The sequence below is a fragment of the Pleurodeles waltl genome, chromosome 1_2 (assembly GCF_031143425.1).
Source record: "Pleurodeles waltl isolate 20211129_DDA chromosome 1_2, aPleWal1.hap1.20221129, whole genome shotgun sequence".
NCBI lineage: Eukaryota > Metazoa > Chordata > Amphibia > Caudata > Salamandridae > Pleurodeles > Pleurodeles waltl.
This window is the reverse complement of record NC_090437.1, coordinates 267,609,547-267,632,090: the sequence shown is the minus strand read 5'-3', so window position 1 is coordinate 267,632,090 and position 22,544 is coordinate 267,609,547. Positions and strand designations below refer to the sequence as shown.

The window sequence follows — 22,544 nt, the reverse complement described above, 5'->3', positions numbered from 1 at the left end:
ACAAAGGATTTTCTGTGGAAGAGGGACGTAATACCCTCTCCCATGGAAACAGGTTTTACATGGCTTGGAAGGGGTACCCTCCTCAGGCCACTGGTATGTTTTGAAGGAGACATTTGGTGCCCTCCCTGCATAAAACGTTTACCAGTCCAGGGACCTCCGGTCCCCGCTGTGGCGCGAAACTGGACAATGGAAAGGGGAGTGACCACTCCCCTGTCTATCACCGGCCCAGGGGTGGTGCACAGAGCTCCTCCAGTTGGCCACCTGATTCTGCCATCTTAAATCCAAGGTGGGCAGAAGCCCCTGGGAGCATCTGAGTGGCCAGGTCAGGCAGGTGATATCACAGCCCACTCCTGATAGGTCGTCACCCTGCTAGGTGACCAATCCTCCTTCCTGGGCTATTTAGGGTCTCCTCCTTGGGTGGGTCCTCATATTTGACATGCAAGATTCCAGCAGGACTCCTCTGCATTATTTACTTCATCTTCTGACCAGCGGGACTGCAATTGGACCCTCCAGGAACCAACAATCTGCAACTCCAGTGCTGACTCCGCTTTGCAACATTGCTTCCCCAGCTCCTTCCAGCAACCGCAACATTTTCCTGGCTGTACATCCTCTGAGGGGGCGATGAGTCTTCAGCCTGCACAGGAAGTAAGAAGGAATCTTCCTTGGAGTGAAGGAGTCACTCCCCTTCATCCGCAGGCCCCAACTGCAACGATGACCGGCTGCGTGGATCGTCTCTGCTCCGGAGCTGCGTGGATCCGGAATCACAGGTGGTGGTCTGAAGTAGTACCCTTGGTCCTCTCTACCAGCTGTCCAACTTGGGAGACGGTAAGCCCTTGCCTCTCCCGACACAGCAGTACCCCTGTGCACTGCTACTCTTGCAGCTGCCAAGGCTTGTTTGTTCCTCCTTCAAGGGATCTACAGACTCCGTGTAGCGCCAGCCTCCAGCACTCTTCCCTGGAAAGCACAGTCTCCTGCCTGCTGCTCCAGTGACGTGGGACGCCTCTTCAGGTGTGCTGAGTGGGCCTCTCTGCGACTCCTGTGCCTGGTGCCTGCGGGGGCTGCCTCCTTTTCTTGTGACTCTTCCAGCTGCTGAGGGTCACCTCGAACTCCTTTCCTTGGCTCAAGCCCCCTGGACCTTGCTGGTCCTCTTCAGCCTTACAAAACCTTCATCTCAGACTCTTGCACTGGCTAGGGCTTGTTGGTGGTTTTCCAGCACCACTGACTGACTGCATCAAGACCGTCGGCGTGGGACATCACTTGCATCACTTCTGGAACTCCTCTTCTGCTCCTCTGCTGCAGTGCTGACTTTCTCATCAACCTTCGACCTGGTCCTGCATCCACAGAAGGGTGGTTTTTGGCTCCTGCCACAGCTGGACCCTTCATCACGAACCGGACTTGGTCTCCTTCCTTTACAAGTCCCCTTCTGTCCACCTTTGGTTTCTTCCAGTCTTGTCTGGGTCTTGCACAGTCCTTTTCTAAAGTTCTCCTATAGGTTTTGGGGAAAACCAGGTATTTACCTCTTCTCTCATGGTCACTGGGGGGCACCCTGGTTCTTACCTTTTAGGGTTCCTAATTCCTCCAGCTCCCCTTTACGGATACAACTTACTTGGGTGGGGGGACTGCCTTTTGCATTCCACTTACTTAGTATATGGTTTGGTCTCCCCTAGGGCCTTCGTTACTGTTTGCATTGCTTTCTATGCTTATCACGAACTTCTAATGTGTATATAATAGTGTGTTTACTTACCTCCAGTGGGGGTATTGCCAATACAGTATTTTAGTGTTTATTTTACCATAATAAAGTATCTTTATTTCTGTAACACTGTGTGGTTCTTTCATGTGTATAAGTGCTGTGTGACTATAGTGGTATTGCATAAGCTTTGCATATCTCCTAGATAAGTCTTGGCTGCTCATCCACAACTACTCCTAGAGAGCCTGGGCTTCCTATACACTGCCCACACTTAACTAATAGGGAGATACCTGGTATAAGGTGATAACACCATAGGTGCTCACCACACCCAGGGTAGCTCCCCACAGGGATCAGCATAACAGGCACCAGTGTAAACTGTTAAAGAATTGCCTAGATTCATATGCTTGATATGTTTTATTCACAAGAATGATTGTTTCAGTGATTACACGTTTTGAGTCACTATCTATATTAACTTTCAATCCAGGACGTCTCAAACAACCCACAAATTATGAAACAAAAGAAGCTAAAGCGACACCCAGCATAGTCTTCTTCTCATCAGAATCAACACAGATCTTCATACCAGATGATAATGTAGGGGGAAAAACCATAAAACAGTACTTCAGAGTTCAGGCATCCAGATTTGGAAACACATGTCCAGCAGGCATTTATTAAGAGTCAGAACACCTGCACTTCAGAAAGAAATAAAACCACTTGTCCCCATAAACAGATGTGCCACTACCTTTCGAGAACACAGGTCATTATGTTAGCACGGTTTTGCATTGTAATAATTTTTGGTAACAATGGTGTTCCTAGTGGTTGTGTTACATGGAGTTAACAAGCAAATTCAAGGGAGGGAGAGGTCAAAAGTCACTGTGGAAAACAAACAAACAACACAGGAATATGTAAAAAAAATAACCACCCAAGACTATAAGATATTTTTGTCAATGAAAACAATAAGGCATTCAAACGTATAATCTACATAAACAGACCACTGACTCACCTCTTTATCTAAATCTGGAAAGTGTTGCTGCAGCTTTTTTAAATTTGCTTCTTGACTTTCCAGATCTAATTCAGAGTCTGCGTCATTGCTCGAGTCTTTATCAGAGGCTACCTGTGAACGAGAAAATTTGAAACAGTATTTCAATCTATAAACAAAATAATCACATGCTAAGCACTGTATTTTTGTTTAAAACTAAAAACAAAGATACTTACCTACAGGTTGAATTGAAATTGAAGCAAACTGCTGATAGGATGCAGAGAAGTATAAATCGGCTTCAAAGTAAAGAGTCTCAGAGAACAACTATGAAGGAGGGTAAAAAGGAGCAGGAGGGTCGAAAGGAGCACAACCTCAAGAACATAAGAACCAAATTCAGGTTTCACTGCCCCATAATGAGAACAGCAGTGTTGAAAGCCCTTTGTTGAGAATGCATCACAGTAGGCAATTTGAATAATGAGTGCTGTGACACTATCACATCTTGATGGTGGTAACACCCTGCTCATGGCCTCCTAGCCTCTACACACTGCAGAACGTCTCATCCAGGCCCTGAAGAATCTGATCGTATCACCAGCATACTTTTGGGATTCTAGTGGCTCTCCTTGCCCCCACTCTCACGATCTTCAAAACCAGCTGCATCATTTACAAAGAAATTATGACAACCAATCCTGGTTATTCTGCAGACAAGCTCATCACCTCTGGTGTTTTCCGGCACACTCACAGCAAGGCACCACCAGACTTCAGATTAAATGCAAAAAAGAAAGGAAAAAATGAACAACATCCCTGTCTCCATCAGGGCTGCCATAATGCTGCTTTACTTTTATAAAGAGTAAAAGACAGCTTTAGGAGTACACCATCACAACATTAATAATCCACAAACTAGCTACTCTCCTATTACTCTTTGACTTTATGCTTATTACTGAACCTGTACAGTGGTACACTCAGTGCTTAATTTGTAAATAAATAAGTGCCAGGGTTAGCTTGCACCACACATTGATCCTGGAAGTGCTGCCAATGATAATATTAACACAACTACTAACAATCACACTCCAACATGTGTGACTTTTCAGACCATTTCAGGCCCCTAAGCGATGAGAATGGCTTGGGCGGTCGGTAATAGTCATTTTTAATATATATTGCATTAATTACAACTGTTATTGCCCTAATTTCTATATTAGACAAGCCCCGGTGATAGCAATTAAGTGCAGGTGCTGAGCACGGGAAACCACTGGCTCAAATTAAGCAATGGGTATGCTGCCATTTGCTAGCTTTGCTCAACGGAAATAACACCACCCCTTTTCTCCTCACCCCAAAGAGGGAAATGATGGAAAGCCAAAAAGACTGATAAGCAAACTTAACGGTGACTTCATCGTTAAGGTTGCTTATCAGACTTTTGTACTCCTGTCATTTGCCTAATCACCCTTGATTGGCAAAAAAAAAACACAAACAAAAGTATGTCAGACAATCTAGCCCTGTAGAGGGCCAACCTGCCTCGCTTTGCCACATGCTACAAACGTGAACCAGCAAGCCGAATAAACTCAATTGGTGGAAGTTTGGCGTGCAGCTTAACATTACCCACCTCAGACGGTAAATCAAAGCCCTTTTATTTAGTTCCATGTTGTCTGTCTGCATTTGGATGAACCTTTCACAGAGAGAGGGCAGAAAGACCTTTTGGGGACAGCCGGGTGCTCGCAGTGCCAGCAGACTTATTTTGTGGTATTTCTCTATCCGAGACCAGAAGCCTCTTCTTTCCACCTCGTCCTGGTGACCACATTCACCCAGAGAGGCACATTCCAACCTGCGATGATATCTAGAGGGGCAAGGGAAATGGTTTGCCACATGTCAGAATAGAATATTTCATCCAAAACTAAATGCCCTGAGCTGCATTATCGGAGAAGAGGATTCTGTTCTAAAGGCATTCCCTATGCTGGGCCCTCTACAGCCACAGATTCCACTGCTCAGTTGCATAGATATGCCAGTGAGAATGAGGCTTAAGCCGCCTGAGAACCATTAGGCCCAGAATAAAACAGTATTTCTCAAAATCTTGGATTCACAGCCTAAATGACCAGAGTGTATTGCAGGGCCTTTAGGGACTTCAGGCGAACAGTGTCCAGAAGGGCCTCTATAAAGGGTATACTTTGCAGCAGCTGAAGGTAAGATATGGTCTTGTTCTTGGAGAATCCCAGGGTGGACAGCATTGACACTGTTGGCTGTAGGGAGTCAGAGATCAGATGCAGCAAGTCTGGCTTCAGCGGCCAGTAGTCAGGGTACAGCAATAAATGAATCCCCAACCTGGGATGATGTGTTGCAACTATCAACATGACCTTCATTTTGATCGATGTAAGTCTTAAGGGCACTTCGATAAACCAGAGGTTTTGTGACCACAAAGTAGAGGTGCTCTATGGGGGACTGCAGGAGAGTACATGAAAGTGCCTATCATGCAGGTGATGGGACACCATCCATGCCTCAGGATCCGAGGCCAGTAGAATGTGAGCAAATATACTTTTGAACGCTTCCTTTCTAAAAAAAGAATTCATTAGTCTGAGATCTAGAGTGAGTTTTAGCACTCATTTCATCTTAGACACCTGAAAGTACTAGGAGTAACACCCCAGCCCTCACAGCATCTTGCACTAATTTGAGAGACTTTGGAGAGCAACATCATCCCTTATTTTGACAAAATCAAAGCGTGATCCACCTACATCTGAGAGTAAACTTGGGGAAGGGCGTCCAGAAATGGAAAGGGGTAACCATCTTGGTCAATTTGTAGGATAGCCTTGTACAATGACTTATCACCAATAAGTCAGACAAAATTGGACTCTGCCACTCACTGGCTCTGATGCGAAGTTGAAGGATGAACTTAAGTGGTTTGGCAGTGGTGACAGGTGAAGAGGAGACTAGGACTATTGCTTCTGTTGTTGGATTCGATAACTGGAAAGTCTCCTACATCTGCCATTAAGAAAAGTCTGCAAGAGTTCCTGTGTAGGCTGTGTGTGTTACAAATGGCAATATGAAAGACCCCTTGAGCATCCTCTAAAGTTCTTTTGTTGTTAAGACCGTTGAGTAGGGGAAAGTAACCTCAATGAGTGCTGCACCTCTATCTTTTTCTTTCAATTCCCCCAAGGCTGTATAAGCTTTCTCATCGAATGACATGCCCATCAATAAAGCCAGGCTGTCCCCTGAGGATTCAATGTAACACATCCAGGTATGTTGCTTAAGGTCACCACATGGAGTATTCAGTCCAAATGTAAAACATACTTTGCAGGATCTTGATCATAATTTACTGAGTAAATGTACTTTGCATGTCCACCGCCAATGCCAGCAACACCTGCTGACAAACTGCATTCAGTCAGCAAAATGCCAAACTTGAAGAAAAAAGTACATTCTTGCTCAAAGAATAATTTCTTTTTGGTTCTTTGACCGGTGGAAAAGTAGGAAAATAATTTGAGTTCCCTCGTGGAGGCCTGTTCTACTAGGCTCTCTGGGGCTCGATGTTGCTTCAAAGAGTTTGATCACCTGGTGCTGAACATTGACTACTTGCAACGCTGTGACTCTCAGCTGGGGCCAAAAAAAACGCTTAATCCAAACAGCCAGGACTGAGCCATTCAGGGCATTGATCAAAAAGTGAAAGTGTCAGTTGACGGATGGGGACAGTCTGCCTGCTGACGTCCAACAAGAGACCCTGAAAGGTCAAAGGGGTCAGAAGACTAAGGCTTTTAAAGAAACAAATAACCAGCATGGCTTTCTCGAAGGCAACAACTAGATGCAAAGTCGACAATGGACTAGGGAGCTCGAAGTGCGTTGACTCCATGATGGATAGTGGATCTGAGTCAGACCCCAAGATCAAAGTTGTGAGGCACGACCAGCAATAGCAAGATCTCCCCCTGGATTTCTCATCCTTGGTCAGACTTACTATATTTCTTCCCCAACGTTTCCTTGGACTTGCCTTTTGTCATGATCGCAACTAAGATGCACCTCGCTTCTTGTGTTCTGTGCATCCAGCTTGGCCTCTGTCCCTGATGGCCTTTTTTGTGAATCACAGAACACTTGTAGTATAGCTTGGTGATGTGCTTGGTCCCAAAGAACCATAAGCAGATGTCGTGTTGGTCCATCACCAACATCTGCTTCTTACAGCCGAGGCATGGCTTGTACCCTGTCATGTTGAGAATTCCCTCCACATTACCACATTACCAAAGTTAAAGTTAGTTAGGAATTCTGTGAAAATCAAGATTGGTAGGAGCAGATTTGCTTATTCAGGTGTGGAAAAAGAGGAACTGACAAGCATGCAGAGGAGGTACCTTTATGCAGAGGGCCTGACGGTGTAAAAACAGAAGTAGATGGTGCCACCTGTTGGTGCGCAGGAGCTATTGCAAGAGCTTCCGTTGCCTGGGCAGATTCATAAGGTAAGGAAACTGCAGTTAAAGTCTCCATCAGAATAACTTGTTTAAAGTTTAGGTCACCTTAAAAACACAGTTTGGAAATAGGAAACTGGCAAGTCATGCCTTCTTAGGTTATTCTGGATGCATCAATCTACATGCTTTACTATTCAAGCTAGACTTGCAAGCATGATCTTTTTTCAGCAAATTGTAGGCAGGTTAAGCATAAGCAAGAAAATGTAGAAGAACGTACAGGCCAAATTCAGCATTGCTCAAGGGGGAAAACTTCAGCCTTCAGGAGGAAACTAGCAGAATGTGTATGAGGTAGCCCTCAGAGATGTCATAAATTGCTCTCGGACATAGGGAATGATGCCAATGCTGCCTCAGCCTTAGAGGAGTGTGCTCCGACATTGGAATGGAGGTTGAAAAACTTGTTGAATGTACCAATGGGTGAAGCAAGGTGTTATTTGCCTTCTAATGTGGCCCTTATGAGCCACTAGGCTTGCAACAAAAAAATGTGCTGACAAAAGGAGGCACTCGGTTCCACCCAGATAAAAGCATAAAAAGTGAAGGAGGTGTGGGGGAATGAGAAAAAAATTGGAACAACGAGCTCAATCAATCAGGGAACACCAGATCTTCCCCCCATCTTACACAGATAGCTCATAAACAGGTGTCAAGGGAAGTATACAGAAACATTCAGCAACCCCCTTATCAGTTCATCATCTTGCTGGCAATCATTCAGGGAACCAAGGCCACTACACATCTAATTCACAAATGTATGTGGGTAGCAAAAATAAATACAATGAGATCTAGTGAAAGAAGTCTGTTATTCAACAAGTGAACAAAAGTTAAGAACAAAAGTTAAAAACAAAAAAAGAAGACATGACCATGAGCGGGCATGCCCAAGGCAATGTAGGATTAAACAGAGCAGGTTTTTCTTAATTGCTATGTGTGTAGTCTGTTAATACAGAATGAGAGGACCAGCACGGAAATCGGCAGCATAAGCACAGGAGTGACCACAAAAGGTGCAAAGGGTAGGGGCAGCACTGTAGGCAGAATTTGCCCAATCTACAGCCTAGGAAGAAAAGGAATATGAGGTCAGTTCTGCAAGTACTTAAGTTCAGGTTGCTCACAGGAAAATAGGTTTCAGTTTTAGTGTGCATTTGCTAGTCTCCTTGACAGCCTGAAAGGCAGCTGTTGAGCCAGGAAGAAAAGGGACAGTGCTTACCACTAGAGCACACTGTCCACCACATATTCATGGTGCTGACCGGCATCATGGCAAGGCCTGGGTATACCATATTGTCCTTGTGTCTCGAAAGTTAATAACCCCTGGCTTCCACTGACCTCGGAAACAAATGCTCTAGGGAGCTGGCAAGGTTGGGGGTTTGATGCCTGGGGACCTCTTGCCAGTTGAGTGTTTAGAGTCCTGGAGCATTTTAATGGTGTAAAAGACACGGAGTGCCCTCTAAATACCTTTCTGTACTATACAATTAGCAGTACCTTTAAAGCATTTCTCCTGTTGTATCCAGAGAAGCCCGATTTTCTGAAGTCCCTAGCCTTGGCGTTTGAAATACTGAGCTTAAAATGCCTAATATCAAGAATCTACAAGACAGCATTTAGAGAAAGGTGACATCGACCCCTTGTGGTGCAAGATGTTGAATTAAGAACAATATGCATTTACTTGATGTGTATCTGGGCTCATGCTTGTGGTGGCTTGTTTTTCGATAAAAATGAGGACTATCAATTATTTGCAAAAGTGTTGCATCAGTTCTCTCTTTCAGAACACATTTTGTTAATGTTCTTTGGTGATACACGCTAAAACTTAAAAAAAAATAATAATTAAAAAAAGCACAATGGCAACAGTGTATAATATAGTTTTCCATGGTGGAGAAATTTAAACACTCGGTCTAAAAGTGAAATAGGTGAAAAAATAAATAAGAAAAACTGCAGTAAGCGGAGCAGAAAGAGAAAAATGTGGCAGTCAGAAAAAGAGAAAAATTGAATATTGTTTCCAAGGCAGAAGCGAATGCCTTTCACTACAGTAACATCCAATGGTGCACAACTTGACTACAGCACATACATTTGTAGTCTCAATATGCACAAAGCCTATGGAGACACAGTCACAAAGAGCACTAAACTTACAGAGTCAGATGTTTTCTTCTTAGTATTCTCTTCATCATCACTGCTTTCTGAACTTTTGCTAAAGGAGTCCAATTTTCTGGGCTTGGTTGGTTTGGCAGTTTGTTCTTCATCACTGTCTTCACAACTGCTGCTTGAGGAGAAATTCGTTTTTTTCTTTTTGGTGCACTGCTCTTTACTTTTCTGCAAGCTATTGCTTGGCAAAGAGTCAATTTTCCTTTTCCGAGAGGACGCTTAAAAAAAAAAAAAAAAAAGAAAAAGCTAATGAGAAATAAATACATACACCGTCCAATTAAATAGGAACTCCATCATAAGAGGAACTCAAGGAACTCGGACAGAGATATAGCACAAATAGCCTGGCACAACTATATATGCCTGTGTTTGAATGTCAATTAATCTAAGTACTTGAGATTTCACTATTTCATTTTCCGGTTGGACATGAGAGGGTACACGGAGGTCAAGATTTTAAAAGGAATGAAAAAGTGTAATGCCCAACCCAATTAGAAAGCATTGGAGATTTGTATTGTGGTGTTGATTTATGAAGATCAGATCTAGTGTATATATTCTAGGTAGGGAAGGTGCAACATTGTAGTAGATTTCTGTCCATTAGAAAGGAGTTGTGTTAGTGTCTTCGTCTGCGATTCCCAGTGAATCTCCCAAGAAAATCTGATCACAAGAGGAGGGGAGTTGATCCCAGCTATAATCAAAGAAACTAACAATAAAACTCACTTTCTACCATTTGGTCTTTGGAAGATGTCCAGCTTCTGTAGGTTAGGTGTTGTTTTTGTAATCTCCACAGTGAGTAATGGGAATAACTAGGCATTTATTGGAGAAATCAGTATGCATTTAAGGGACTGTTGTGGCTAAAAGCAACTCCACCACTAGCTTTTTTCTTTTCTATTGATGTGGAGGATGGTGTATGCTAGAGGCAAGAAAGTATTATCAAGAAGGAGCAGAACCAGGTTTTAGTGAGGGTTAAGGGCCTTTGGAGAGGGCAATTCTATACGTTAAATTACAGATGCAAGCCTATATTTGAAGGAGGAAGCTTAGCTGTGATGGACAGTAGATAGCCCACTGCGTTGACAGGAGGTGAGGTTGCTCTATCTTTGAATGTGTTTAGGATGTCACGCTCTAAAGATTTCGTAATAGGATGTTTTGTGGGAGCAGATTATCATGGAGTATTCAGGGTACTGGAAGAATTAACAGTAAAGTGCATGAAGGAATACTCTGAAGCGTTCTTTGTGAGCTGGGCTCTTCAGAGTAGCAGTGGTAAGGGAGGTGTAACAAGGGGCAGCTCTGGAAGGGTATAGAAGGAAAGTCCTTGTGGGTGTAGGAGATGGCCTGAGTGATTTGCATACTTTTTTTGTCTCATGTAAACGACGCATTTTGATCTCAAGCAGTTTAATATTGGGAGTGGATGTAAAAGTTGTGCTCTTGTCTGACTAAATAGCTGTACTGAACTATGAGGTAAACAATCACAACCCTAATGCGAATTATGCCTCTGGTTGTGCGTGCCATTTAATGTCCACTGTATATACGCTCTTCATTCAGTTTGGCTGGACCAGCCTGGGCTTGGTTGACAGAATGAGGATGCACTGACTGCATCACCAGCAGTGCCTAATGGGAAGGCTGCGGTTTTGGTCCCTTACAATATTTGGCCACTGTAAAAATAGTTTTCTTTTAGGGTACTGTCCTGACTACTTTGCTTTATGATGGTGTTATGGTCTTTTGTTAAATTACAGAGGACTTCATAGGTGATACCCTAAAATGGTGGGGAGTAGAGGAGTGTGAACTATGTGAACCGAAATAAAGCAATGTCTGCAGAGGTTCACTCAAAGTCATACTCTGAACATGGTTTTGGTCTTGATCGCATTATCTCTAGTAGACAGTTATGGTTCAGTCTCCAGTAGACCTAAAATGGAAAGCAATATAGAGTCTACTTTCATTTAATTATATGTGTAGGAAGCTGGCTGGTGTGTGGTGGCTACCTATGGTACTTACACCTTATGCCAGGTCAAGTGAAATGTAGGCTGTGTCTACAAGCCAGTCGCTCTAGGGGTAGCTGTGGATTAGCAGCCAAGGCTTATATAGGAGCCATGCAAAGCTCATGCAATACTACTGTAGTCACACATCACTTACACACATGAAAGAAAACACTCAGTGTTACAAAAATAAAAGGTTATTTTATTTTTTACTGACACAATTACCAAAAATACTAGATACGCAGTTACCCCAACAGGAGGTAAGTAAACACACTAAATATGTACACTAGTGATCAGAAATACGCATAAATAGCAATAGAAAACAGTGCAATGGAAATAGGCAACAGTGACCCCAGGGGGAACCATATCGTATACTAAAAACATGTAAGGCGAATGCAGGACCCCCGCCCAGGTAAGTGGAATCTGTAGAGGGAAGATGAAGGAACTAAAAAACCCAAAAGGTAAGCACCACAGTGCCCCCCAGCAACCAGGAAGAAAGGAGTAAGTCACTGGATTTTCCCCAAACCACCAAAAGGACTAAAAAGAAGAAAAATGCAACACACAGACAAGACTGCAAGAAACCAGCAGTGGATTCCTGAAGGGGAAGGCCTGAAAAAGAAGGGGACCAAGTCCAGAAGTCACAGAACTGTCAGGTGGTGGCAGGAGCCACGATCCACCCATCTGTGGTTGCAGGAATTGGTTGACGGTAGGACGAAGGCAGTCGACAATGCAACCTTGGAGTTGGTGAAGAGTTCCTGGAGGATGCCAAGTCCCACGCCGGATGGAAGATTGCAGTCTGTCTGTGGCGTGGAAAAGACACCAACTAGCCTTGGCATAGGCAAGAGTTGCAGTAGAGGAAAGGTGAAGCTACCGGGAACCAGCAAGGACCCAGAGGACCCAACCCCTGTGGGGGTGGGGAGGAAGGGGTTGTCTCTGGGGACCCTCAGCAATGCAGAGAGTCCACAGAACAAAAGGCAGCCCCCACAGGAGACTCACTGGAAGAGGACCCAGGAGTCGCAGAGGAGCCCACGCAGCACAACTGAAGAAGGGTCCCACGCCACAGGAGATGCACGCAGAGGGCTGTGTGTCGCAGGAAAGAGCACAGGTGGGCTGGGGCTACACAGAGCATGAGGATCCCCTGAAGGATATGCCAACAAGCCTTAGTAGCTGCAAGAGACGCAATGCATGGGGGTACAGCCCTGCGTGGGAAGGCAAGAGCTTACCTTCACTAAAGTTGGAAAGCTGGCAGAGAAGACCAAGAGGACTACTCTAGACCACCACCTGTGATGTAGGATCTAAGCAGCTCAGGATGAGAGGAGATCCACGCATCCGGTCTTCATTGCAGTTGGTGGCTGTGGATGCAGGGGAGTGAATCCTTCTCTCCAAGGGAGATTCCTTATTCTTTCTCGTGCAGACTAAAGACTTGCCGCCCTCAGAGGATGCACAGCCGGAGAAACGTCACAGAAGCTGGAAGGAGCCGTGGAAACAATGTTGCAAGCAGAATTTTCGCCGTGGATGCAGATGTTGGTTCCTGGAGGGTCCAGTCTAAGTTCCAGTGGCCAGAAGTCGAAGTAGAGGTTGCAGAGGAGTCCTGCTGCAATCTTGCAAGCTAAATCTGACGACCCCACCCAAGAAGGAAATCCTAAATCGCTCTGGAACGGGAACTGGTCACCTAGCCAGGTGACCACCTATCAGGAGGGGGCTCTGACGTCACCTGCCTGACCTGGCCACTCAGATGTTCCCAGAGGCCTCTGCCAACCTTGGATTCAAGATGGCAGAATCAAGAGACCATCTGGAGGAGCTCTGGGTACCACCCCTGGGGTGGTGATTGACAAGGAGTGGTCACTCCCCTTTCCATTGTCCAGTTTTGCGCCAGAGCAGGAACTGGAGGTCCCTGAACCGGTGCAGACTGGTTTATGCAAGAAGGGGACCAAAAGTGCCCTTCAAAGCATATCAATGGCTTGGGGAGGCTACCCCTCCCAAGCCATGTAACTTCTATTTCCAATGGGAGAGGGTGTTACCCCCCTCTTCCAGAGGAAATCCTTTATTCTGCCTTCCTAAGCTTGAGCTAATCAAGCAGCAGGGGGGCAGAAACCCGTCTGATGATTGGCAGCAGCTTGGGCTGCCTGGAAAACCCCAGAAAGCTGGTAGGAGCAATGCTGTGGGTCCTCTAAGGAGCCTCCAGAATGCATGGAATCATACTTCCAATATTGGCAACAGTATTGGGGTATGATTCTGACATGTTTGATACCGAACATGCCTAGGTTCGGAGTTACCATTATGTAGCTGGACATAGGTAGTGACCTATGTCTAGAACACACGTAAAATGGTGTCCCCGCACTCACCAAGTCCATGAAGATGGAGCTGGAGTTGGTGGGGGCACTCTGCTCATGCAGGGGTGCCCTCACACACAGGTATCTGCACCCTTTCCTCTGGGCTAGGAGGGCCTACCATAAAGGTGACTTACTGTGACCTGGTGCAGTGACCTGTAGTGAAAAGTGTGCATGCACCCTTTCACGCAGGTTGCAATGGAAGACCTGCAGATACACTTTGCATGGGCTCCCTATGGGTGGCAGAATATATGCTGCAGCCCATGGGGAACCCTTGGTGCCCCAATGCCCTGGGTTCCTGGGAACTATGTACTAGGGACTTACAAGGGGGAACCAATATGCCAAATGTGGGTTGCGTGTGGTCCAACAACCAAATTTAAAGGGAGAGAGCATAGGTTAGCAGGATCCCAGTGAACACAGTCAAAATATGCTTACAATAGGCCAAAAGTGGGGGTACCTATGCCAGAAAGAGGGTACTTTCCTACAATATATACAGTGGCAATTAGTCATTTTTTGCTACTTTATGATTTACCTATTAGTCAAGCAGAAATCAATATGTGATTTTGATCTAATATAGTTATCCATACTCATTGGATGACTCAAACTCATGTCATACTTTAATAAGAAACTCTTCTTGATTCAAGGCTTTGAACACACAATCTTTAGTCCACTCCTCTTAATGCTACTTATCAATGGTTTTCTACAATTTAGATCCCATCCCTTTCCAAATCTTTCTCAAAACAGAAGTAATTCATATGTTATTATAAATTACTGCTCATTCCAACAAGCATCTGGGAATGTGTGTCCCAAATATCAATCTAGGAAACCCATCCTTTTAATCCAGCACTCTAAATTTGTGCTGGAATTTGTTTAAAGCTCAGTGCTAACTGTTGTTCTTCTTTCACTGTTGTCAGGTCTGGCAAAGACACCTTTTGCCGCCTGGCCCAGACTCTCATAAAAAAAAATCTAAAAAAAGGGAATCAGTCCTTCATTGGGGGTACATTTTCAATCCATTATGAGTTACATGCTGGTAGTACATACAAGGGATACAAGGAAATTACATTATTAGAACATACAAATCATATGTGCACAAACACATTACAACATATTCCACTGGTCAGCTAAGGTTTTAGCTTCTTCATATTACAGAGTGGTTTATTTGCTCTGTAGGTGCATGTAAAAGGAATGAAGTCCTTATTCTTTGTTATTTATTCATACTCAACAGTAGTTACTGCAATCTGGTTCTGTACATTATCCATGAGGCACATATGATAAACAATGTCCTCTGCTGCTCACCGTTAACCTGAAGTGCGCTGGACAATATGAAAAGAATAGTAAGACAGGAGCACATTCAATTTAATGCAAGACAAGAACATGTCCCTTGAGTCCTTCCAAAAGGACAATTTTGAAATGAAATCTAATGCTGAATTATAGACACAACAAGCCTTGACAAGGGGGAACGTAATGGGGTGACTAGATAGCATCTTGCCACAGGTGACCTATGTTCTACGTCTGCCATCACCTACCCACCACACCATGTGATTATGGGCAGATTAATTAGCTACTTAAAATATCTAGGAATAAACTAAATATAATTGAGCTAAATATGTATTTATATGTATATATGCCTTAGTGGTGTATGTTTACACCAAGAGAGAAGCTGTTATCAGTCATAGAAACAAACAGTAAGAAATAAGTAACTTGTGTGAAAAGCTCGCAAGCTCACACATTTGTGGATATTTTATATGTGATACAGGAAGTTCACTTTATTATTATTAGGAGGAAAATGAATTTTAATTTCCATGAGCATTAAAAAGTCACATATAGGTGTCCTGGTAAAAAGGAAGCTGTATGAAAAGAAGAAAGTGCTAACTAAAGACCTCTCTCAACTGCAATAAATGTCCAGGAGTGACCATTTGATACTGGTGGAATTACTCAATATTTTACTTAATTACATTTCTCACAGACTGGGATGTATGTTTCAAATTCTGCAAGGAATATGCCAAAAGTACTATCTATCAAGATAAAATTACGCCTAACAAATACATACATTTATAATATAGAGGCTAGAGGGTAATGGGTACCCAGCAACATACAGTAGGTGTTCGCATGTTTATATGCCACCGGATGCCCTCTGGTTCAGTTACCTGTCAGCCCATCGCTCTCACATGACCACATAAGTGCAATTTCTTTAGCAAGCCAACGAGTAGCAGCTTCTGACGGTGTGCTACTGCACTAGCACCTACAAAATAACAGCTTTCAAAATATTGTGGCCAAAATATTGTATGGTAAAAGTATGTATGGGTGTATGTGTGGGGTGTTTGGAAGTGCAACAAAGGGTTGGCGCAGGGCCAAGTGTGTGCGGCCAGACCCTGTACCCAACCCCTCTGGGCGCACAGAGCTGTCTGTGATGTAACAGTACAAAGGATATCATTTTAGGTAAGGCAGACCCTACTGACTGTCAGAACACAAAAAACACCAAAATATGACAAGCAATGGCAAAGCCAAAAGGTCTCGCCTATGCAAGAGCTACTAGTTTTGCCAATGTGTTTTAGTCATGTTGTTCACCAGCTTGGCTAAAAGTTAGTGGCATAGAGGAGAGTGGTGTGGAGTGTCAGAGTGGAATGGCGAAGAGTAGAGTGTTGTAGAGTGGGAGTGTATTGTGTACTAGAGTGGCGTAGTGTGGAGTCGCATAGAGTGGCATATGCTGGAATGGCATGAAGTAGAGTGGACTGTGTGGAGTGCACTGGCACAGAGTAGTGGCACTGAAGAATTCAGCGGTATACAATGCAGTGTCGTAGAATGTAGTGGCATCAGGTAGAGTGGTGCATAGTAGAGTGGAGTGGTGTATATTAGAATCGAGTAGAGCACAGTGGTGCAGAGTTGAGTGATGCAGAGGGCAGTGGCGCAGAGAGAAGTGGCGCAAAGTGTTGAAGAGTAAAGTAGCATAGAATGGTAGTGTATAGTGCCATAGAGTGCAGTGGCAGAGTGAAGGAGGTGCAGAGTGGAGTAATGCAGAGTAGACTGGTGTGGGATTTAGTGGTTGTGAGTGCAGCGTTGCAGAGTAGTGTCAGAATGCAGTGTGTAAAGTTGAGTAGAGTGGAGAGAGCAGTGGCACAGAGTGCAGTGTTTAAGAGTAGAGTGGCAGAGTGCAGTGACATTGAGTGGAGTAGTGCAGGTTAGAGTGCAGTTGTGTACAGTGGCATAGAGTGCAATGGCGGAGAGTAAAGTGGTGTACAGTGCAGTGGCATAGAGTGCAGAGTAGATTAGAGTGGTGTACAGTGGACTGGCATAGATTGCAGGGGCATAGAATTGAGTGCTACAGAGTAAAGTGCACTGGCATAGAGTGTAAAGGCATAGAGTGCAGTGATGTAGATTGTAGTAATGCAGAGGGGCGTAGAATACAGTGACGTAGAGTTGAGCTGTGCAGAATACATTGGTGTGGCCTAGGCTGGAGTGGTGTAGAGTGCAGTGGCAAAGAGTGCAGTGATGCAGAGTAGAGTTGCAAAGAGTTCATTGGCATAGAGTAGAGTGGTACAGAGCACAGTACAGAGGCGTAGAGTGAAGTGGCATAGACTGCAGTGGTGCTGAGTGGTGTAAAGTGGAGTGGTGTGAAGTACAGTGCAGTGGTGTGGAGTAGAACAGAGTGGAGTGGGGTGGGGTGGAGTGCAGCGGAGTATTCATGGTGTGGTAGCAGACTGCCATTACAGGCAACACATTTTCAATTCAAACTATCATTACCTTTGCACAGACATACAGTTTTACTAATAAAACTACAGTGCAGACACGATTATGTGTGGACAATGCATCACCTAGTTTAACAATTAGTTTTGATCATATTAAAGTATATATTTCCAACACACTTCAGAAATAACAAAAAATGTGCTTTATTTGAGCGTTCATAATTTTGAAATATTATGAAATATTTACACAGTTCAATTAAATATTGTGTGTTGGAAAAAAAAAAAAACTCAAGATTGTTACCTGAATCCTCTTACTTTGAAGTCAGAGAGGGAGAAGTACACAAAAGCCCTTAGAAGACAGCACTGACATTTGTCCGTGGTCTTGAATGCAAGGAAAATGTGACGAGATAAGAACAAGATTTAAAGGCCAGTTAATAAAACACGAGTTTGTAGAAAGATTCCGTAAACATGGTTTAGGCGACCGGAAGGACAAACTAAACCTGGACAGCCTAAGGCAAATAAAGCTAGTACATGGAAAGCCAGTAAGTGTGAGTTACAAATCACAAAGCCAATAGTAACCAGTGAGCAGAATGCATCCCTTGGTCAACTTTCTGAAATCCCCCAAGAAGTCTTTTCAAACCAGGCAGCTATGTGACCTAAAAAAAACAGGCATCTTAACCCTATTAAGCACTCCGCACATCACCTTATGTAGAGCCAGAACCAGAGGTGAGTATTATGCATAACTTTCACACTTTATTTTACTCCAGCACCTTCAATAAACAACTATAGTCCCTAGAATCACAAGAGAAAGAAGAAATACATTTGCTAATCAGTGTATAATGTTGACAAAAAGAGGCAATGTAACCTTCTACTACTCCTCTTTCTCCACTGTTTCAGCAGCAGAGTATTGTTTCGACAGTTTGCTGGTAACTGCACAGTAAGGCACCTTGGTGCCCTTTTTCAGGTTTTCGACCACAGGATCGCTTCTCTTATTCCCTGGCGGTCACGTCATAGCACAGTGGCTGTGCTTATGTGTCACTGTCCTCCAACCGCTAGAGGGAACTTCCCCTCCAGGGACAGACATCACCGCATTCTTCAAATGCAGCGCATCATGGCAGGCCTACACATTTTCTTCACGGACCCCCGGAGTGATTGTTTGATAAGACTGCCGCCTTCACTTCCCGGATTACCTGCAGCATTGGCTTTCAGGTCCCAGCCCCCTGGAGCTTGAGGTCCCATAAAGGAGTCTGTTTTGCTGAACTAACGGGGGTAGCCCAGGCTCCGCCCTTGCAAAATCGATCACTACTCCTCTGGGCCCACCCCACTGTGAAACCCATAACCGGCCTGCTGCCTCCATAATAAAACTTGTCACTACTGGAGGGGTATATATTATTGCTGGCTGAGACCAACCCCAATCGCACCTATCAGCTCTATAAATTCAGCCCTATCAAGGCCATATAAGATGTATGAAGGTGGGTGGACACTTACCTTGAGAAGGAGGAAGGTGGAATACGTGGCATGGGACGGCCATTTTGCAGACGCAGTAAACACCTCAGTTCTGAAAACCATTACTGACACATTGTCACCTCTGGAAAAGAAACTTCTAGACTTGGTGACTGCCTGTGCAGCAATCCTTCCAGCAGGGGGTGGTGAGGCTGGAGACCAACCTCGGGGTCATCTAAACCTCCAAGGTAGGCGAAACTCTCATTTATACACCCCAGAGAACCCAATCCATCAGGGGACCCTTTTGAGTACCTAAAGAAGGCGTTCCTCACCACAGACTTCCTTGGTGCCTGGACCTCACTGACTCATTTGCAGGGGACCCGGATTCGCCTCCTTATGAACTGAACAACTCCCCCCCCAGATTCCGATAGTGACCAAGAGCCAATCAACCTTTATGTCCCTAAACTGTTGTCTTGACCCCACCCCGATCCCAAATGACTGTTCCCTCAGGGGCACCCTTGCTGACGGATATGTTCGATCCTGATGACATACACAAATATACCACCCTTGTTCCACTGAATGGGACTCTGCTGAAAAAGTGGCCGCTTATGTAGAGGCACAACTGCACAAACCATCGGACAAGCAAGTCCGCAACACATTACGGCAGAATGCCCCGACCATCTTTGGAAGGGAAAGTCTCCCTCACCACTGAGATGGACGCCAAATATATAGAAGACCCCAAAGAAAGACATTGACTATGCATGAAGGTTCTGCCAAACTAAACTCTTAGACTTGGCAGGTTTCTTGCCAATAATTCTGGACATGGCCAAAGAGGCCAAACAATCGGGACCGTTAATCACACAAGACACCCTACCTGGATGGGTCCAAGCAGTATATCATCTTTTCTTGAAACGCCAATTGCACGCCATGAACCGAGAGACCGTACACATTGGTCCTCACATCCTTGGACAAGGCTCAGGATTCTATCAACATTTTTTTTTTCTACCAAGGTGTCCCCTGGAGCCGGCAGAGGATGTGGTGCAGGGCCAGCAGAGGACAAGGCGCTCTACCAGCTGTTGGCACAAGAAAGTTGTACTATATACATGGACGGGAGAAATACTTTTATAGCAAGGTGGATCACCAAAAGCTGTAGCACAATTATGGGGAAATGCTTTTCCAGCAGCGATCAAAAACTGCAGAGTCATGTCACCCAGATGGGCATCATCGCACCACGAAGGGATTAATCCGTGTCTAAGGTAGTCTGAGATTGAGGACCCAGCTCGAGGTTAGAGAGGCACATCAACCAGTGCAGGGCTAGGTGGACCAATTGGAAGCTCTGTACCAGAACAGAGATTCTCCCTTGAGTGTTGGAGCACTTCCATCGCATTACTGAAAGGCCCTCAACTGCCATCTGGAATGTGGCACCAACAGGGTGCATGATGCTGGGCAAATGTAAGATAAGTAGGATGGGAGACTCATTTGAATTAGAAACCTTGATATCCACTCCATAATAGCCATGATCTTCTGATGAGAAAAGGTATTCATGTGGGACATGCCGAGAACCATTCTTTGTAGACTTGGGCATTGTTGGTAAAGCCTAAGCCGTGGAGAAGAGTCATTGTGTGCCAAAGTCTATCCTCAACTGGTGCTGAGGACTTCACCTTCACCAGAAAGATTTTTTAAGCATGGAAACAGACTCCCAAATAGTTCACAGCCACCACGACTCGGCCCAATCCCCAGGTAATGCCTTTGATTGGGGAAAAGTGGAAGATGGAAGCAGGTGCCCTGAAGATCCAGGGATGTGGCCAATACTCCATACCCCAGACCAGCAGACACAGCTCAGAGCGTGGGGACGCGCATATCCAGCGTGTCAAGGGACCACAAAGACCAGAGGCCCTTGCAGTCGGCAGGGGGAGGAGCCAACCGCTGAGCACTATAGAGAGCATTGAAGATTCCCGCAGTGCAGGACGCGCATATCGAGCTTGTCAAGGGACCACAAAGATCAGAGGCCCTTGCAGTCAGCAGGGGGAGGAGCCAACTGCTGAGCGCTATAAAGCGCACTGAAGATTCCCACAGCGCGGGACGTACATATTGAGCGTGTCAAAGGACCACAAAGACCAGAGGCCCTTGCAGTCGGCAGGGGCAGGAGTAAACTGCTGAGCGCTATAAACCGCACTGAAGATTCCCACAGTGCGGGACGAGCATATCGAGCTTGTCAAGGGACCACAAAGACCAGAGGCCCTTGCAGTCAGCAGGGGGAGGAGCCAACCGCTGAGTGCTATAAAGCGCACTGAAGATTTCCACAGTGCGAGACGCGCACGTGCTGCGCCCGGGCCAAGGGCGGGCCCGTCCACGCCCGTCGGAGCCCGGAGAAGGCTGGGCCAGCCCCCTAGGTTTACCAGCTGAAATAAAGGAATGCCATAGTCTGCCCTAACGAGGGTTCGCTTCTCTTCTGCATGCAGTAACCTTCCAGGTAAGACCGACAGTCTCCTAAATTCTCAGTGGCCCCTTGATCTCAGCGTTAGTCAAGGCACACTTTACCCCTATAACATTTGCATATTTTCGATAGGAGAGCAAATAAGAATCCTGGGATGGGCAGTTCCCCAGATCCTCTAACATGCGAATTATTCCGCAAACACTTCATTTATATAAGCGCAAAAGCATATTGTTGAACATATAATATTTCACTTTTGAAACGGTCATACTTAGTCTTCGGAAAGATGGGCAAGGGAAAGCATGCAAGCTCAAACTCTTCACCCATCTTAAAAGATCGTACTTCCATATTAAAATACATTTCAGGAGCAAAGGGAGTGATTGATAAGCAAATTTCATGCGTTGAAGAAAAACTGCAGTCACGCAGTGAAATTACATCGGCCCCTTTAAAGGATCCCTGGAACGCAGACTGGCCACACCGATACAGCCCCAGGCACATGCATGGTGGTAACTGAGAGCCAGAGAAATTGAAACGCCAAAAATGGCTGCGTGCAATATACCTCGGACGCAATATCGGTCACTGGCAACTCCTTGCCTCCACCCAAGTGCCTGAGAAAGCCATAGGAATACAGGGAGGACAAAGTCTCTAATAATGGGAAATCTCTGCCCGAAAAGAAGAACTACTCATTTAAATCAATAGGAAGGCAGTCACTAAAGAAAACCAATTCAGATAAAACCTCAAAGAAACAGTTGAAACCACTTCAAAACTTCTTGCAAACATCCATGATCCAATCAGTGTCCTGAAACTTTCAGTCAAGTCATCAATGGACTCCCTTTCGGACCACCTGAGAAAGGTCAAAAGTAATCTTGAGATCGGCTTAGACCTTATAAAGTCTTTACAATCAGGAGAACCGAATATTGTAGAACAAGTGTCTGGTACATCTCATCCAACTATAATTCCCACAAGTAGAATACATCCACCTGTATTACCTGCCTTTACAAGGAAACCATAGGCAGAAACTTCTAATAAAGAGATTTCCTCCAATAGGGTGCCCTGTACTGTCACAAAACCCTCGGGGAGGAAGCACATAGCACAAATATCATTGGAATCACCTTCCCTCCCATGCGACTACCTGAACCTCCCCCCGGACGTGACACCTCATGTGGTGATTTTGGCAAATGTTCCAGCTTTGGCAAATTAAAATTAGGAATCATGGACAGCATTGAGGAATAAGTCCTTGAACTGGATCGGATCTCAAATGGAAGCTGGCATGGTTGGGCCCCTCTGATGATATAAAAATGGTGAGGAGCGTCAAATGGATAGTTAGTAGCTGAAAATCATTCCCAGGAGACTGTGTGGTCCTTTCTTTCAAAACACCAGGATTAGTAGAAAGAATTATACACAAGCTTGGCGCAGGGCAAGTTACCCTCCATGCCATCTCATCACTCCCGTTATTTTTATCAACCTAACACTGGGCAA

At 45.0% G+C, this 22,544-nt stretch overlaps 1 protein-coding gene across 2 annotated transcripts in view; it reads right to left on the bottom strand.

Annotated features, from left to right (window-relative positions):
- SMARCAD1 (SNF2 related chromatin remodeling ATPase with DExD box 1) overlaps positions 1-22,544 on the bottom strand; it is a 690,140-nt gene that overhangs the window by 540,533 nt on the left and 127,063 nt on the right. For both annotated transcript variants that reach the window (XM_069238045.1, XM_069238053.1), the window contains 2 exons: positions 9,197-9,426; positions 2,688-2,798 (listed from right to left, as the gene is read on the bottom strand). In XM_069238045.1, coding sequence (XP_069094146.1) covers positions 2,688-2,798; positions 9,197-9,426 — 341 coding nt within the window. The remainder of the gene's footprint in view (positions 1-2,687; positions 2,799-9,196; positions 9,427-22,544) is intronic.